We start from the raw sequence: 19,578 nt of genomic DNA, 5'->3' as shown, positions 1-19,578 counted from the left end.
ATAATTATATTAATTATAAATTGTCTAAATACTCCAATGAAAAAATAGAGATTGTTAGATTGGATAACAAAGCAAACTTAATTGTATCTAGTTAACAAGAAACCCACTCTAAATACATGTCAACAGTAAAATGGTTATAAAAATATACCATGCAAATAAACATAGGAAAGTCACAGTGACTATTTTATTATCAGACAAGTAGATTTAAGAACAAAGAATATTACCTGGAATAAAGAAGAACATTTCATAATGATAAGATGTTCACTGTATTTACAATTCTTCAAAATCCATGAAGCAAATCTGATGGACTTGAAATGAGAAATGTAGAAATTCAAAATGTAGTTGGAGACTTCAGTACTCCTCTCTCAGAAATTGATAGAACCAGTAGTTGTGAAATCAGTAAAGATATAGAATCTGAAGAACACTATGAACCAAATTGACAAAATTGACATTTACAGAACAATCCATTATACAATAGTTGAATACATATTTTTAAGTACACATCAATTATTCACCAAGTTAAACCATATGATGGGCCACAAAGTAGTCTTTATATATTAAAAACAACTGAAACACAGGGATTATTTTTCTGACCATGGTAGAATTGAACTAGAAATAAATAACAAAAGAATATATTGGTAATTCTCAAATATTTGGATGTTAAATAACATGCTTCTAAATAATAAGGGTCAAAGAAATACATCACAGGAAAATTAGAAAATATTTTGAGCTGAATGAAAATGAAAATATAGCATATCAAAGTTTGTAGAATGAAGCTGGAAAATTACTTAGAATATTACTTAGTAATTGGAATGTTCCTTAGAATAATGTTCCAATATTACTTGGAATATTCCCTCTATGTTTAGAGGGAAATGTATAACATTAATTTCTCATAATAAAAATGAAGAAACATTTAAAAACATTAATTGAAGCTTTCATTGTAAGTAAGAAGGAGAGAAATAATGAAGAGAAATACAGAACATAAAAATAATGGAGAAAAATCAATGAAACTAAAAGTTGGATATTTGTGAATTTCAATCAAGTTGATAAACTGTTAGACTGAGCAGGAAGAAGAAGGCAGGGTTTGGGGAAAATTACTAATAACAGTATCAGATGTTATTTGGATTTATGCTGATGATATTAACAACTTAGACGAAATTGAAAATGCTTTGAATGCTTAATCAAGGAGAAATAGATAAACTGAAGGGCCCTGTGTCTCTTAAGGATATTGAATTCATAGTTAAGAAAATTTCAGATCAAATGACTTCACCAATGAATCCTACTTTATATTTAAGGGGGGAATAATACCAACTCTACTCAACTTTTACAGAATATAGGAGAGGAAGGAAAACATTGCAACTTTTTTTATGAGTCCAGTATTACCACTAAGCGAAATCAAATAGGCATTATTAGGAAAGATTATCATAGATCTTTATAAACACATAGGCAAAATTCATAGTAAAATTTTAACAAACTGAGTCCAGCAATAGAGAAAAGGAAATACATTGTAACAAAGTGAGGTTCATCCCAATAATGCAAAGTTGATTGAATATACAAATATCAATCAACATATTTTACCATATTAGCAGACTGGAAGAGAAATTTAATTTCTCTTAAGATATATTAAGATATGATTATCTTAATATATGAAGTAAAAGCATCTGAAAAATTCAGCACATGTTTATGGTCAAAGTTCTCAAAAACTAGGGATAGATGGAACATTATTAACTTGATAAAGGCATCTGCAAAATAAACCTTATATATAACATCATACTCAATGATGAATGGATGAATTCTTTCTCCTCTCGTCAGGAACAAGACATCATTTTATGCTTTCATCACTTCTATCTATTTGACATTGTATTAATGGGTCTAAGCAGTACAATAGGTGGTAAAAATATAAAAGACATAAAAATTGGAAATGTAGCATTAAAATAATCTTTATTTTCAGATGACATGATCATCAACATAAAATATTAGGAAAATTCAAAATAGCTACTAAAACTATTAAGTGGGTTTAGCAAAGTTACTAGATAGAAAGTCACTATATAAATATCAATTTCATTTCTAAATACTAACAAATGAACAATTAGAATTTGAAAATTAAAAAAATATGTTTTACAATAGCTTCAAGAAGATATGAAACACTCAGGGATGAATTTAATGAAGGTTGTGCAATTTTTGAAATCTTAGAGTTAGAACTCTTTGATGGAAGAATTAAAAAAGACCTAAATAAATGGAAGGACATTATGTGGTCATGATTGGAAGGCTAAGTGTCATTAAGATATCAATTCTACCCAAGTTGATCTACAGATTCAATGCAATACCAACCAAAATTCTAACAGCCTACTTTGCATATATGGAAAGGCCAAATTTATTTGCAAGGGTAAGGGATCTTGAATATCCAAAAACATCTTGGAAAGGAAGAATGAAGTTTGAGAACTCACACGTCTTAACTTTAAAGCATATTATTAAGTCATGGTGGTCAAAACAGCACGGCACTAGCATGCGCATAAACAGATCAATCAAAGGAAACAAATGGAGAGTTCAGAAATAGACCCTAAGATCTATGGTCTATTGATATTTTTGCCAAACTCCCAAGTCCATTCAACTGGGACAGAATAGTTTTTTCAATAAATGGTGCTGGGAGAATTGGATATTCATATCCAAAAGAATGAAAGAGGACCCTATCTCACTCCCTATAGAAAAACTAACTCAAAATGAATCGAAGGCCTAAAATAAGAGGCAGTGCCATAAAACTTCTAGAAGAAAATGTAAGGAAGCATCTTCAAGTAGTAAGTAGTTGTTTCTTAGACCCTATATCCAACGCACAAGTAACAAAATTAAAAATAGATAAAGGGGACCTCTTCAAAACTGAGTATTTTTATTCTTCAAAAGACTTTGCTGAAGAGGTGAAAAGGCAGCCTACCTAATTGGAGAAAATATTTGTAAATCATACAAGCTGATAAGGGTTTGATATCAGAATATATAAAGAAATCCTACAACTGAACAATAGAAAGACAACCAAATTAAAAAAAATGGACAAATTCATGAAAAGACATTTTTGCAAAGAAGAAGTACAAATGGCTAAAAAGCACACAAAAAGTTGCTGAACTTCACTAGCTCTTAGGAAAATGTAAATCAAACACAATGAGGGGCAGTGCGACAGTGGCTCAGGGGCAGAATTCTTGCCTACCATGCTGGAGACCTGAGTTCCATTCCTGGTGCCTGCCCATCGGAAAAACAAACAAACAAAAAACCACAATGAGATATTATTATGGTTTACCTATTAGAATGGCCACTATTAAAAAGACAGAAAACTATAAGTGTTAGAGAGGATTGTAGAAATAGAACACTTACTTGTTCATTGCTGGTGGGAATGATAAAGCCACTATGGAAGACAGTTTGGTGATTCCTCAGGAACCTACGTGTAGTACTGCCACATGACACGTAATCTCACTACTAGGTATATACTCAAAAGTGCTGAAAGCAGGGATGTGAATGTGAACCGATGTTCATAGTGGCATTATTCACAATTGGCCTTGGAAGCAACCCATTTGTTGTTTATTGGATAAACAAATGTGATATATACATATGATGGAATATTATTCAGCAGTAAGAAAGAATGAAGTCCTGAAACATGGGGCAACATGGATGAACCTTGAGGACATTATTTTAAGTGGAATAAATCAGTCACAAAAGGACAAATATTGTATGATAGCACTGATATGAGCTAACTGTAAGTAAACTAATTATAAGTAAACCGATTGAGTTAAAATCTAGAATATAGAGTACTAGATGACAGAATGAGGGTAGAGAATGGGGAGATGCTTAATGTCTGCACAATTTTTTTTTTTTTGGGTGCATGATCCAGGAATCGAACCTGGGTCTCCTGCATGAAAAGCAAGCATTCTACTACTGAACCACCTGTGCACCCAGTGTGTGCACAATTTTTAACTGGGTTGTGTTTAAATGTTTGGAAATGGTGATGGCAATGCATTATGGTGAGTGTAATGAACTTCTCTGAATTATGTGTGGCCAAAAGGGGACATTTAGAATTGTGTCACTAGAGGAAAGCTGGAGGATAAAACATGGGACCCTATAACATAGTGAACCCTGTGGTAGACAATGACTGTGTTTAATAGTACAAATATAAAAGTATTCTTTCATGAACTGAACAAATATACATCACTATTGCAAGGAGTTAATAATAGAGTGATATATGGGAGAAATACCTACTGCAAACTCTGGACTATAGTTAACAGTAATATTTTCATATTCTTTCACCAACAGTAACAAATGTACCACACCAATACTAAGGGTCAATTACAGAGGCAGGGGCAGGCTTAGGGAATTTTTTTTTTCAAGTAATGTTCTAAAACTGATTGTGGTGATAAACGCTCAACTATGTGATGATACTATGAACCGTTGATTGTATACTTTGGATGGGTTGTATGGTGTGTGAATATATCTCAATAAGATTGCTTAGAAAGTTCTCCCTCAAGATATCAATTAATTGCAAAGGGAAAAATAGTAACTTTTCGTTGGAGTACTCCAGCAGACACCCCCTGAACCCAGTGACCAAATTAGCAACACAAGTGATAAAGTCATATATAAATCTGTGAACTGAGAAGAGCCTATGCACTTCTGGGTTGTTTGTGCCAGAAAATGTATAACCTCAATATAATCTTGAGGAAATGTCAGTTAAATCCCAATTGAGGAACATTCTGCAGAATACCTCACTAGGACTTTTTAAAAGACAGGAAAAGACAGGAACTGTCACAGATTGGGGAGACTAAGGAAACCTAACAACTAAATGCAATATGACATCCTGGATTGGATTTTGGAATAGAAAAAGGACATTAATACAAAAAATGATGATATTTGAAAAGAGTCAGTAGCTTAGTTAGTTGTGTTATTGTTAGCTTTTTGGTTTTGATAATTGTACTATGTTTAGCTAGGCAAGGTGTTAACAATAAGAGATGTTCTATAGAACTCTATTCTTTTTGCAACTTTTCTGTAATTCTAAAATTATTTAAAAATAAAAAGTCTCTAAAATTGAAAAAAAAGACCTAAATAAATGGAGATATATTCACAGATTAGAAGACTTAAAAGTATTAAGATTATATTTGCCCCGATTTGATCTACAGATTTATTATAATCCCAATCAAAATTGCAGCAAGCCATTTTTAAAGATGAAATTGACAAGGTAGATTTAAAATTTTATATGAAAAAATAGGCCTATAATAGCAAAACAATTTTGAATAAGGACAAAGTTGGGGCACCTATTTAAAGAGTTACTCTACACTACCACAGTGTAGTTCTGGTATAAGTAAAGATATGTAGAAAATGAAACACAAATGAAATAGCTGGTTGAGAAATAGCCCATATATGTGAGCAACTCATTTTTTGAAGTCTTAAGGTAAAATAATGATTAAAAGATGGTACCGTAATAATTGGATACCCATATATATATATAAAAATAAGGAAACTGGCCACTTATCTTACACTATACATAGATTGACTTGAAAGGAATCATGAGCCTAAATGTATAAAACTATAAAACTTATAAGAGAAAACATAGTAGAGAATATTTGTGACCTAAAGTTAAGCTAAAAAATTCTTAGGAAACGTATCATAAATAAATATAAATTAGATTTTATCAATATTATGTCTTCAAAAAACATTGCTATGAGCCACAGTGGCTCAGCAGGCAGAGTTCTCACCTGACAACCTGGAGACCTGGGTTCGTTTCCTGGTGCCTGCCTGTGCAAACAACAACAACAACAACGAAAACACATTGCTACGTTAGTGAAAAGGCAGGGCATAAATTTAGAGTAAACATTTGCAAAATGTGTATCTGAAAAGAGATTTGCATCCAGAATATACAAAGAATTATGATAACTCAGTAACAACAATCCTATAAAGATGGGCAAATGAATTAAACACTTCACCAGCAAGATATGTGAGTAGCAAATAAGCACATGTAAGAGACTTAATACCAATATAATTAAGGAAGTTCAAAATAAAATTATGTTACAATTCTACTAAAAATGGCTGTCTCTAAAAAACTGACAGTCTCTAGGATTGATTAAGATGTGGAGCAATGAGACTTTTTCTACATTATTCTTGGGAATGCAAAATGTTACATCTGTTTGAAAAACAGATGAGCAGTTTTTTTTACAAGTTAAACATAAATTTGCCATATGATTCAGCAATACCACTCTTAAGCATTTACTGAAGGTGGAGGAAACATATGACTTTGAATGTTGAAAAACAGTTTTATTCATAATAGCCATAAATTGAAAGCAGCCCTAAGGTCCATCATTTGGTGAGTGGTTTAATAAACAAAATTTAAAAAGCATGAGAATGTGATGTACTGAAAGCCTAGGCCATTAGTGCTCCTAGAAGGAAAGAGTGATTATTGAATCAAATACTGCTGATAGATTGAATAAAATGATGACTAAGTTTTAGCCATTGTTGTTAGCAATGTGGTGGTCCTTGGTGATCATGAGAAGAGATGTTTTGGTGACCCGTGAAGACAAAAGCCAGGCAGGAGGGGGTTTATGTGAGAATGGGAGGAACTGAACTGGAGGCAGGGAATATAGGCAACTGCTTATGGAAATATTGCTGTAAAAGGTCAAAGAGAGATGGAGTGGTAGATGAATTTGTTGACAAAGTTAATGGAGTAAGTTTAGAATAGAATAAATTATATGCATGTTTGTAAGGCAGGGGAATGATCTCTGAGATAGATAAAGGTGAAGATGATTCAGGAGAGAATGAGGTAGATAATGGGAGCATTTTTTTGTTAATGGATGTGAGGTCCATTATAAAGTGGAGGGAGGTCTAAGATAGGAGAAAAGGTAGTTCATGTAGGAAGTCAAAGAATAACTTTGATCTATTTGGTTATCTGCACATATGTTTACTTATATATGTAGGAACAAAGGTAATAAGAGGATGGTAGCAAAATATTGTGAATGTAATTAATACCATTAAATTGTACACTCAAAATGGTTAAAATGGGAAATTTTGAGTTGAATAGATGTTACTACAATAAAAGCTAAAAAAAAAAAAAAAAAAGAAAGATGGGAGAAGGAAAAAAAATACAAGAACATAAAGAAACAGAGAGGAATGTTATGTTATTTGACTGCCTGGAATTACCAAAGAAGCCAGTACGGGGGGATGGCCCCAGACAGGTTGATAGTCAGGAAAACTGTTTCAGTTCTTTGCTCATTCTTTCTAAGGCTTGAAAAATACATGACAGGCTATTGTGCAATGCCTGTCACTGTCATTTTGTTGGTATACAGTAGATACAGGAAGGAAAGTAAAAGTACATGCACACAGATGCCAAATGGAAGGGTAGAGGTGATGGTGGTAGTTTGCGGGAGTTCTTTTATGATTTCTTGAGCCTTTAGGGATGAATGGTACATTTGGTAGGTGTATAATAGGAGGAAGGATTCCAGGCTGAGGAGATTGCACTACAAAGTCCTAATGTATGAGCTCATGTGGCTGAAGAGAAGGTATAGAGAAGTATTGGAAGAGGAGGGTCGGTGGGAAATTTTAGGCCAGATAACTAAAGTCCTGGAAAGCTTTGTTAAGGAAGTTTATCTTTAATCGGTTCTCATTAGGCAGCCATTGAAGAACTGTTGAGGAATGTAAGCAAAAGAACTCAAATTCCTTTTTGTAAGGTTATCCTGGAAGGAATATACATGGTGGATTCAGGAAATGAGAATCTGGAAAAAGGCAGAAAGACCAATTTGGAGAAATGATTAGAAAAATACAATACTAATTCTTCATGCCGGTTTCCTTTTTTGTGCCAAGAGCAAGTGTCTTCTGGGTCATCCACACTCAAACTCTGAGTCACTTAGACTTTACTTCCCCCTCATCTCTCTTATTAATGAGTCAATAAATGTCATTAATACACATTTTTATTTATGCTTTAGATAAACATTTTTCCCAGACAGAAAGATTTACTCAGAGTTTTGAAGCAAGGTCTCATATATGTTCTTGATCCAGTCCTCTTGCAAGAAATGGTCTCCTTACTTTTCACTTTTCTAAATCTCTTCTGGGTATGAGGAAAGTTCTGGCTTCTCATAGAGGCTGCCAGAATAGGAAGCAGATTGTGTTTCGTTTATGTGCATGGACTCTGGATTCAGATGAACTGAGTTCAAATCTCTTCTTTTCCACCTCTTAGTTGTGTGACCTAGGCTCTATTATATAATAATAATAATAAAAGCATGTTATTATTAATAATTGTTAATAGGAATATTTTATAGTAATAATAGTGTATAAGTCAAAGGGATCTTAATTGATTCTTTTATCATCCTACATAGTTCTTAGAACAGTACCTGGCACTAGACAATAATGTTAATGCTGTTATTATTATTATTCCACATATATTGCTTTGTGAAATTTCTTGTTAAGTTTCCTGGTTGTTGTGATAGATTGAATTATGTACCCCAATTCAGACATCTTCTTAATCATAATTCACACTTCTGTGGGTATGAACCCATTATAAATAGGATCTCTTGAAGTTTTATTTTTAGTTAAGGTGTGGCCCAACTGAATGAGGCTAGGTCTTAATCTGAATTATCAAAGTCTTTTTTAAACAAAAGAAATTCAGAAATAGAGAAAGCCACAAGGAGGATCCAGAATTTTGGACTTCACCTATGCTCAAAACTATGAGTCAATAATTTTTTATTTTTAAGCTAATCCCTCTGTGATTTTGCCATGCAGATCAGGCAACCCTAAGACATTTGCATATTTTATATGTTGGATTGTTGCCCCAGGGTGGATTTACTTCTTTGCATTTTCTATAATACCTAGCAAATATGTAAACATCAGATAAAATTATGAACGAAGCATTATTTGAAGCCAGAGAATTTCTAGGCTTCTTTCTATTCCTAGGAGAAATGATTACCTCAGCAAGAGACATGTTAGTTTTCTTAGGCTTTTAATATCCAAAGTAGCTAAATTTTTATCTCTTAAGAGCAGTCACTTTGGGATCAACTGTACCGACAAACAATACTTTCCCTAGGGGTCCTGATTCTGCAGGGACTATGAAGAGCCTTTGTTGCCATCTTCAGGAACAAAAGTTAAATAGATCTTTGATAGAAGGTATCCCAGAGGGACTTGAGAAAGAATTTGTTATGGGAGCAGCAAATATTGTATCATTGGCAGGCAAAGGAGGAGATCAAGAGAGTTGGAACAATGGGGTTGAATGGCTTCCCTGCAGTGACTGCATGGTCAATGAAAAGAAATCTCCAAATTTTCTTTCAAATCCATTATTTAAGTAGCCATAGATTTTTCTCAATGGAGGTAATACTTGTCCTTAAACTTGGTGATTATGTTATTTTACAGTACACTTTATTTTTTAGATTTACAGAAAAATTGAGGAGATAGTACAGAGTTCCCATATGTCCCACACTCAGATTTCCTTATTAACATCTTACATTAGTATGATGCATTTGCTACAATTAATGAACCAGTGTTAATACATTATTATTAAAGCCCATAGTTTATTCAGATTTCCTTAGTTTTTACCTTAGTTGTATTCTTTTATTCTAGATTCCATTTAGGGTACACATTATATTTAATAGTCACGTTTCCTTAGGTTCCTTTTGGTTGCAACAGTTTCTCAGACTTCCCTCATTTCTGCATTTTGTAAGCCAGGCATTTTGTAGGATGCCCCATTATTGAAATCTGTCTGATGTTTCTTTCTTGATAAGATTGGGGTTATGGGTTATTGAGAGGAAGACCATAGTGGTAAAGTGCTATTTCCATCACATCATACCAAGGATGTAGACTGTTAATATGACTTATTGTTGATGTTGACCTTGAATACCGGCTCAGGTAGTGATGTCAGTTTTTTTCACTGTAAAGTTGTTCTAATCCCCCTTCTCATACTGTACCCTTTGGAATAAAGTCATCTTGCTCAGCCCACACTTGAATTACACTCTCCTCCTTTAGGGTAGAATATGTACTTTTTTTTTTTGGAATTTTTCACATAGGAGATTTTCCTCTCAATTTATTAAACAATTTAATCATATGTTTATAAAAGTATGGACTCATTGCTTATTTATTTTATATTTTGGGTTGTAATCAAATACTGCTTGGTTTTGTTGCTCAAGTTATTCCAGCTTTGGCCACTGGGAGATCTTTCAGTTGGCATCTGTGCTTCTTTGACATACCTCCATAAATGTGATTATAATTATTTTTTATTTTCCAAGGAGTTCCATATTTGAATAAGTGTTCTAGAGTCCAAGGGAAGAGGTGAAATTAAGAGGTCCTCCTTACATTCTCAGCATCTTCTTTTTCCTTTCTAAGAGTGAATATAAGTTCTATGAGATCAGAAACCTTGACTTCTATGTTCAGTGTCACAGTCTCAGTACATAGAACTCCTGGCATATGGCAGTTATCCAATAAATAATGGGTCAATGAATAAATGAAAGAAGGATGACAGGTGTTGAGTGGAAGCAGGAGAAACATTTTCTGTACCTTATTAAATTACATTACCTAGTATTTTCTCTTCTCTGTTGCTGTCTAATCCTGTACCTTAGGGCTCTTCATGTTCACATTCTCTTTCCTTAATCATTTAGATAGCAGTGACAAGTGTAGTGTGAGCTCTAAGTGATATCAAACTGGATTATATCTAATTAAGAAGGCAGAAGATGGTTTCACATATCTTTCTGGAGAAAATCTTATAGGACATAATTTATAATATTGAAAGCTCCCACAATCTTTTATATTATAGACTTTTTGGACACTTCTAATAAAAAGAGTGCAGGTCATGTAGTCAAATCTGTTTCTACAATTGACAGCTAGTAGAGTGGTGATGAATTAGGCCTCTACTAGTCAAGAAGAAGTCTTTAAATACTTCATATGTTTAAGGCATTGCCCTTGGAGAATTGTACACCCAAGATTAATATATATAGAACATGAGAAATTCAAATCAATCAGGAAATAATGACAAAATAAATGGAATAAACAATAATTCTTACTAGGAGTAGAGGAAATGGAATGTCACTTTAAGGAAAGTGACAGAAAGGTTGAGGAAGGCAAGTGGAAGTTAGACTTGACTGGGCTCTAAAGATAGCTGAAATGTGAATAGAGTATAGGGGAGAATGAAGGACATTTCAGGCAAACAACTATCACATGAAAAAGACTGGATTTTGCATTAAGGTTAATATCTAGATGTAGAAAATATTTGAATTGATGAGGTTGAAAACAGATTTTGGCAAGTTCTGAATGTCAAGTAGATGAGTTTCAAATTAGGGGTCTAGAAGATTCTGGGGGAGTTCAAGCAAGTAGTGAAATAACTAAAAATAGCATTTTTAGAAGAATGTATTTTGTGATATTGCTTGCGATGAATAATATGGAGAAAAGATTAGGAGCAGGAAACCATTAAGGAGTTGTCAAGGTAATTCAGGTTGATAGATAATGATGTTTTAGATTAGAACTATGTCAGTAATTAGAGGAATATGAGATGTAAGCAAGAAATTTTTGCTGGAAGAAACTGATAATAGCCATTGACTGATTATATAGGAAATCTACAAGGAAGACTCTGTGAGCTGGATGGTAACAGACATAAATAAGCTTTTATGCATATATAATTCCTCCAACCTGCATATACAATTAAGTACCATAAAGTTCTGAATATTTTTATTACTCAAGTTGGGCAAAATGTAAAGCCATGAACAACTGCAGTACTCTTTGAGTCATTTGTTAGGAACCTCAGTGGGGTTCAAGGGTGACCTCAGATATTTGATGCACTACTTCCAGCTCAAGGCTGGAGGATGAGACTTAAAAGACCTGCCACCCTTCTGTGTTTTCTCTTGGGGAGTGGGTGGACAAAAGGTGAATGCCTCAGTATTTACAATAAAAGTTAGATGATTATCTTTCACAAACCTACTTTATTCCAATATTGGTCCTATCTAGCTATGCTCAGTCCTTGCATGGTAAGTGGGACTGAATGTTTTTATGAATCTTCAAAATGTACTTAATTTCCTCCATCTTCATCTAAAATAAACAATGAAATTCACAGACACAAACTCTGCTTGCTGAGGATTCACAACTCAGGTGAGGTAATTCACTTAATCACTAGGTAAATATAAACATTATATAGATAACATGCTTAGATTGATTGTCAGAAGGGAGTTAGAAAAACATTTAGTATAGTTTTGTCGGTGTTTTAGAGATTTTTAATGAGCAAATAAGAAAGGCCTTAGGAAATAGAGCCCCCCTTTTTTTTCCCGATTATTTTTGTGGTTTTAAAGAAGCTTATAGGTATCCTATAGCCATGTACTTATATAGATAATTTGAAATATGATAAAAATAAAAATTATCTTTGATCAACTAGAAGATGTTTAATAAACATAATAACAACAAAAGCATAAAAATATTTTCACAATTATAAAACATGAAAAGAATTTAGAAAGCTTGTTTTTACCATTTATTAGAAAGGATTTTAATTGCTAGGTGCAAGTTACCTTATGACTGTTACCTGCTTTTTCTTCTATCTCCTCCTCATTTTTTCACGCTATGTCTGGATTTATCTGTATTAGTGAGTTTACACTAACCAACCAAATGTCCCTCAGAATGTCATTCCCAGATTATGAACATTTTTGAACATTTGGATCGATGCTCACAACTTCTAACATTCTTCTTGACTCAAGGGGTGGTGGAATTCTGGATAGTTGGGGAATTTACTCAACCAATGTCTCATTATCCTGCCTCTAATTTTGGGGTTTGTTCTCCTTGAGCCTAGGTCTAAACGCCATCGATGGCAATGTCTGTAGAAGACTCCCAGCACTTGGAAGTCTTGCTGATTCTCTTCTGTAGTCATATCATATTTCAGGCTGCATTAGATCGCAAAAATTTCTGGAAAAGCCAGCAGAAACATTTTTGTGAATAAATTAGTGTAAAAGAAACAATATAATTTTATTCAGGTTTTTGAAGTTGTCCCATTAACTTCTTCTACTATTTCCTGAAAAATGGACATTTTAAAATGAGGAGAGCTCTGGAGTACACATTTTGCTTTAGATCACTTTTTAAACTTTCTTGACCATTTGGGGGCTAGACATAAAAATATTCCCATGAAGTGAAAATTGGTCGCTGGACTTTGACATTTCACATTTTGAGAACCCGTATGACCAGAGTTACAACTTTTATTTATTTACATCTCTTTTTTATGATATTGGGAATTTTGAGACTCTGGTCATGTATATTTGGCAACGTCATGAAAGCTGTTCATGGGTTATTCATATTTAAATTTAACTTAGTCTCAAAGCATCAATGGTCTTTTACTGCCTTGTGAGAAATGCAATCCTTTTCACTGTGCCTTTGAAGGCTTCTTTCACTTGCTTGTTTCGAAGTGTATATATGAAGGGGTTAAGCAAAGGGGCAACTGAAGTGGTGAGCACCGACACCACCTTATTAATGGCCACTTCTTCCTTTGCTGAAGGTTTGATATAGATGAAGATGCAGCTGCCATAGGTGATGGAAACCACAATCATGTGGGAAGAACAAGTGGAAAAGGCCTTTTTCCTTTGTTGGGCAGAGGGGAATTTTAGAATTGTCTTGATGATGTATGTGTAGGAGAGAACCACACACATGAGGGTAATAATGAGTGTCAGCACAGCAAAAATCAAAACAATTTTTTCTATAAGCACTGTATCTGAGCAGGTTATCTGTAGAATGGGAGATGTATCACAGCCAAAATGATCGATCACATTTGAGTCACAGAATTCCAGCTGAAGCCCTATGCCAAGAGGTGGGAGGATGATCAACAGGCCAGCAAACCAGCAACAGAGGACAAGTATAGTGCATACTCTGTTGTTCATGATGGTTGTGTAATGGAGAGGCTTACAAATGGCCACATAGCGATCATAGGACATGGCAGCAAGGAGAAAAAATTCTGTTGCTGCAAAGAAGACAACAAAAAATAATTGGGTGGCACAAGCATTATAGGTAACAGTATTATCTCCAGTTGTCATAGTGTACAGGAATCTGGGAATGCAGACAGTGGTGAATGAGACTTCTAAGAAGGAGAAATTTCGGAGGAAAAAATACATGGGTGTTTTAAGATGGGAATCCAAAAGTGTGAGGCTAATAATGGTCAGGTTTCCAGCCACACTCAGCATGTAGGTGAGAAACAACAATACAAAAAGCACAACTTGTAGCTTTGGGTCATCTGTCAATCCTAGCAGGATAAATGTAGTTATTGCTGTATGATTTCTCATCACTGATTTGCATCAAGTCAAAAGTGGATGGCCCTGAGAAGAGAAGTGTCATAAGAAGCTTGCATTGGAACCCAAATGAAAGATCCTAGCAAACCAGTGTACATGCATTTTGTTCTTTTACTTAATAATCAAATTGTTAATATAGCAGTGCCTTTAGCATCTGATTAGAGACTTCTACTGAAAGTATTTAAAATAGAGTTGTTATATTTACAATTTCCTGATTAGAAAGCATCTTTATAAAGATGTCAAATAAGACATAAATTGTATGTTTTGCATGCAGTTTCTCAACAATATCATTTGGTTTAAAGATTTTATTTTTCCTTATTCCATAAAAAATGATGATACTTTCGAAGATTTTTTTGCTCCCATCCTCTTTTTTCTTTGCTTTTCTTTACCAAACTGAAATGCTCCACTTTCAAAACCAAGAAGAAGAATCTGCTAACTAGTATTTCATGCTTCATTTTACGTTATAATGAACTACAACAACAGACCATTCACTTATAAGGGTTAATTCAGCCCTTTGCACTTCAGATTCTCTTTAAATAAGGAGACAAAAAGTTTAAAATACAATGCTGTGTCATTGTTTTGTCTTTCCTGGTAATTTTGAAAATGAATTCTAAGCTAGTGATGGGAATGATTAAACAGAGGGTTTCCTGAAGTCTTACAAGGATTAAGTCCTGTCGTATTGCTCTGGTCTGTGGACAGAGTCCAGAAGGATTGATCAGTGGTATTCTCTTTGTCAGCCTGAGCAACTTCTTTTCAGCACTAATCAGCCTAAGAATCTGTTTTAAGCATATCTTTGTGACCTCTCTTTGTTTCAATTTCTGCTGCTTCCCTCCTCAATTCACCTCTCCCCACTAATTTACTAGCCAGTGCCCTAACCAGGTTACTTATTTCTCTGAATTTTTAATGTATTTAACTTGCCTAAGCAACATCCAGGAACAAATGAACTCATATGAACCAATTTTTATAAACTGATTGTAAAGTACTCTGTTTTCTCTTTGGCAGTGATAATTTTCCATTTTGGCACTATACACCAACTTCAAGCTGGTATTGTACTCTTATTTACATTTTCTTAGCAATCCCGTTAGGTAGTGTTTCGGGAAACTCCTTTCTCCTTCGTGTCAAAACTTACCATCACTGAGATTCATATCAAGCAGCTGCTCTCAGGTGTCCATCCTGTAAAAGATGATTTGGTAAGTGAATTTTCACTAGGGATACCATTAGTTAATAACTTACTATGCTGCCCCATTGGTTTATCTTTTTGTTTTTATTAGTTGGAATTGATTTTTAAATGAGACATTTTAGGCATAACATAAGGGTTTGTAGGGACATCCTACCTACTCCAATTGTACCCAATGTGTGTGTTTCCAACTGAGACTCAAAAGTGCATTTGGTTACTTTACTAATGCACAAATAAATAATCAACATTCATTAACTCAAATACATGTTTAATGAACACATATCATATGCAGGGCATAACATCAGAGACTAGAAATACAATCGTGAATAAATTGCTTCCTCAAGGAGTGTTCAGACCTCCAATAGGAGATCATATTTCATTTTAGCACATGCTCAGTGGCATAGTAATATGATGGAACAGTGAGAATGCAACTTTGTCAACTCAAAGCTGCAATAAACAGTTACTACTCCATGCTTGTTCCTTAACAATAACTCTTTCTGTAGTGATAGCTATTCCTATTTTCCTATCTTCACTTAGTTTCTCTAGGTTCTTTTCTTTTTACTAAATTTGGCAATGTCAGATGTAACCATGAGTTGACTGGGTGCATCGCTCAGGGTTCACAGACATGATTACGGAAGAGAATAAACCCCACCTCTTCTTGTGGAAGAAATGGTTTACTAGAGAGATGCTATTTTGCCAGGTTTTAACTTGCCAGGGCGATATTTTATTATGTCAAATTGCATGATAGGTCAGATTCATTTCTCTACTTTTAGTTCACCTTCTTTCCTTCATTCCTTTATCTTTCTATCTTAGGGCACCTTGCAAGTTTGTACTGTTCATTGGCATACTCAATTCAGCTTGCCCTCTCCAAAATTCTTAAAGATTTAAAATTATTGCCTGCTTCTCCTTTACAAATGTCTTATTCTTTTGTCTTGAAAGACCTTGAGCTCAATTGCACTGACTTTTTTTTTTACATGGGCAGGCTGCATTGACTTTTGCATGTTGATTAATTTAATGTGTTAAATTCCTCATATAATATTGTGTTAACATTCATGGGCATTGTATTTTAATTCATGAAGCTTGTTAAAGCAACACTTCTAAAAATGCAGCCAAACCTGTGCTGGCAGAATCTTTGAATATTAAACTGCTCTTTTGAGCTTTCTTTACTAGCACCGTAGTATGTTCTGTCTAATATTGGAAAAGATACCCTGCGAGGTTGAGAGTTACATTTTTTTTAATTACTTTGATCAATTTAAGATTGAACAATTTCATTAAATAAGTAATAAAATTAACCACCTTCCTCTCATAAGTAGTGTTTTCAATTTATGTCAATGATTTAACCTATGCAAAAGTACTTATTATCACTGTCACTTTAGAGGCTATAAGAGTGACTGAGATTCAAGTTTCCTCATTCATCAACTCTCTTTTTTTAGTGAATTGAATATATTTCAAATGCCAAGCATTAGTAATAGGTGGGTATAAGTAGTATGGGGAAAATATATATATTTCAGACAGTTTGACCTTACTTATGTTTGAACAATAAGATTCATTCAGTCTTCTCTTGGGACAGAGGTGGCCCATGGACTGGGACAGTTGAGGTTCCTGAAGAATTTTAATGTTCTTACCTCCTGCTCATCCAAAAGTGACAGAACATACCTAAATAACATATGGATAATAAGGTGAGCTTCCCTGTGAGATAATTTCTAATCCTTATATCATTTTATTTCTATGATGCTAAGGGTATTGTTGGGTGGAGCTGCTTCCATATTTCCATCTCTTTAAGTAGTAACAATTTCTTCAATTGACATGGATATATATATATAAATATGTCAGGACCGTTCAAAGGATATTTACTCAAGGTAACAACACATCAGAAATGGCTGTTGTTTTCCTTTTTTGCAGTATTAATTGTAATTAACTGAATTCCAGATTTTCACACCGCCACCGACAGTACTCACTTTGTATGTCTAGAGAAAATGGAAAAATATATCATGATAACTTCATGCTTACTTTTCTGACTGTCCTTCATCAGATGTCTTTGATGGAATCACAATTTGTAGAGCTTTCTGCAGATGACGTTTATGTGTACTTCTGTCCCCACTCTCACATTCCACCTCTCTTCATCTCCTGTTTCACACCTTTCAAAATATGTGCATACACACACAGACACACACTGCACAGACACGAACATACCCTCACACAGACAAGCCTGACATCACGCAGAATTCACCTAGATTTTTCATTGCTCCTGATATGATGAGATCAGTGTCAGCCTCCTCTTCCAAAGAAAGAAAAGAGTGTAGAGAAAAAGGAACTCGTCTCCCTGCTTTTGGCAGGGGGCACATCTGATCTCCCTAGGCGGGGAGGGAGGTTTCCCTGCAGATTCTACAAAGTGACACTTCTTTTATATGCTTAGTTTGCTGCCAGGGCACAACAAATAGTCCTTGGTGACCCAGTTTCAAAAGTTAGTAATGAGTTGACAATATAATCAACAATATAAAAACACATGCAGCAGTGGGAATACTGTCCTTAGGGACCTAGAGGGTGGTCTGATGTTATGTGAATTCTATTTTGTCTTCTTTGCTAGATCTTTTTATTTCTCCCAGGAGTAGATGCTGTGCTTAACACTTTGTATATTATCTATATTTGACATAAACCTCATATAAAGTCAAAATTAATAATCATTTTTGAGATGAGGAACCTGAGAGGCAGAGAGGTGACCAGTCTGAATGCCACACAGTGTTGGTGTAAGTTTTGAACAAAAATCTATGCGAATACAAAGATCCTGCATCTTTGCCCATAGTACACTAGCAAATCTTCCCAATATTTAGGAGGCTTCCAGTGTTTCCAAACTCAATGTACTCCTGTAATCCTGTCTTCATGTTCATTCTTTACTCTTCCACATCTCTTTTGAGGTAGAGTTTGAAACTACTTTTAGTACTTGAAGCAATGGAGGATTTTGTGCCCCAGAACAAAATATTTCATATTTTGCTAAGGCTTTTTGTTTCATATTTTGTTGACCAGTGAACTTGAATAAAAGTTCCTCTTTTACTATCTTTGCTGATATTTCTGGACACTATCCCTCTTGTTGCTCATACTGATTTTGGTGTTAAATGATGAAAATCTGGCCAGAAGGCTATTCCTGTTGCCCTCACTGAGCCATGTGGCTCCCCTGTCCTCCAATTCATTACTCAAATTGACAAGCTATGTCACATCACACTTTCCTGTTATCATATGTTGGCCAAGGGTGATTGAAAATTTTTCCTGAAGAGGGGATAGGTTGGGGAGAAAGGAGATATTTGTCTTCAGACTAAATCTTTGAAGATTATCTTGGATATATTGCTGTGGCAGAGACTGGTAATTTCCTGTATTTTTCTTCCCATATCCTTGACAAGGGAACCCCATTTTTTAAGGTGGCAAAGTGCCCAGATAAAAATATTATCCATCCTCCCATCTAGCTACAGCCACGTGTTTAAGATTCTGGTTGATGACATGTGAACTGAAGATGCTGGATGTGATTTCTGAAAAGACTTCTAAAATGTAGTCAAAGAGGTGGACCATGCCTTTTTGCCCTTTTCCATTTCTACTTGTTTACTGCAATGTGAAATGATGACAGGAATGCCAGCAACCACCTAGGACAACGGGTAACCAAGTAATTGGAAAGCAGAGGCTAAGAATGGTGAATATGAAAGATAAAAGGGATCTTGATTCCTGATGACTAAATCTACATCGGCTTCTACATGAGAGGAAAAAACTAGTTTCTTAAGTGTTTGCACCACTGGTATTTTGTATTTTCTGTTATATGCATTTGAACTTCACCCTATCTGGGACTCCTGCCTATCAACCCTGTCTCTGGATGTGGTCCTAACTGAAATGTTTCCCTTTGTAGAAACTTTATCCTGCATGCAGTGCTTATGTTTTTAGTTTTATCTAAGTCTATTCGAATTTTTTTTAATCTCAGAGTCCTATTCTTTCCCAAACAGTTCCTTTACTTTAGTATAAGAGCACTGTTTGAATTACACACCTAGTTGGTACTAAAATCACAATCCTTAAAAATTTTTTTTCCAGTTGCTTGAAATGCTTTCTGATTTTCCACCTCTGCTTTAAAATCAGTGCTTTAAATTTGCCTTTTTCTTTGCGTATACTTAAAACCAT

The 19,578-nt window shown here is 34.5% G+C and overlaps 1 protein-coding gene and 1 long non-coding RNA gene across 2 annotated transcripts; both read right to left on the bottom strand.

Moving 5' to 3' along the window:
- Nucleotides 1-219: 219 nt before the first annotated feature.
- Nucleotides 220-17,773, bottom strand: LOC143690111 (uncharacterized). Its single transcript, XR_013178996.1, has 3 exons — nucleotides 17,434-17,773; nucleotides 15,376-15,419; nucleotides 220-300 (listed from the first exon to the last, which is right to left on the bottom strand). It is a non-coding gene; the product is annotated as an uncharacterized LOC143690111 (long non-coding RNA).
- Nucleotides 13,204-14,319, bottom strand: LOC143690109 (olfactory receptor 6C2-like). The gene has a single exon (XM_077168098.1). The coding sequence runs from the start codon at nucleotides 14,238-14,240 to the stop codon at nucleotides 13,302-13,304; it is 939 nt and encodes a 312-aa protein (XP_077024213.1). The 5' UTR covers nucleotides 14,241-14,319; the 3' UTR covers nucleotides 13,204-13,301.
- Nucleotides 17,774-19,578: the final 1,805 nt, after the last annotated feature.

This window comes from Tamandua tetradactyla, chromosome 7, assembly GCF_023851605.1.
Source record: "Tamandua tetradactyla isolate mTamTet1 chromosome 7, mTamTet1.pri, whole genome shotgun sequence".
Taxonomy (NCBI): domain Eukaryota; kingdom Metazoa; phylum Chordata; class Mammalia; order Pilosa; family Myrmecophagidae; genus Tamandua; species Tamandua tetradactyla.
This window is presented reverse-complemented; position numbering and strand designations above follow the sequence as displayed.

What these genes read in the sequence shown, in the direction of transcription:
- LOC143690109 (XM_077168098.1), bottom strand. Translation starts at nt 14,240, where the DNA reads ATGAGAAATCATACAGCAATAACTACATTTATCCTGCTAGGATTGACA.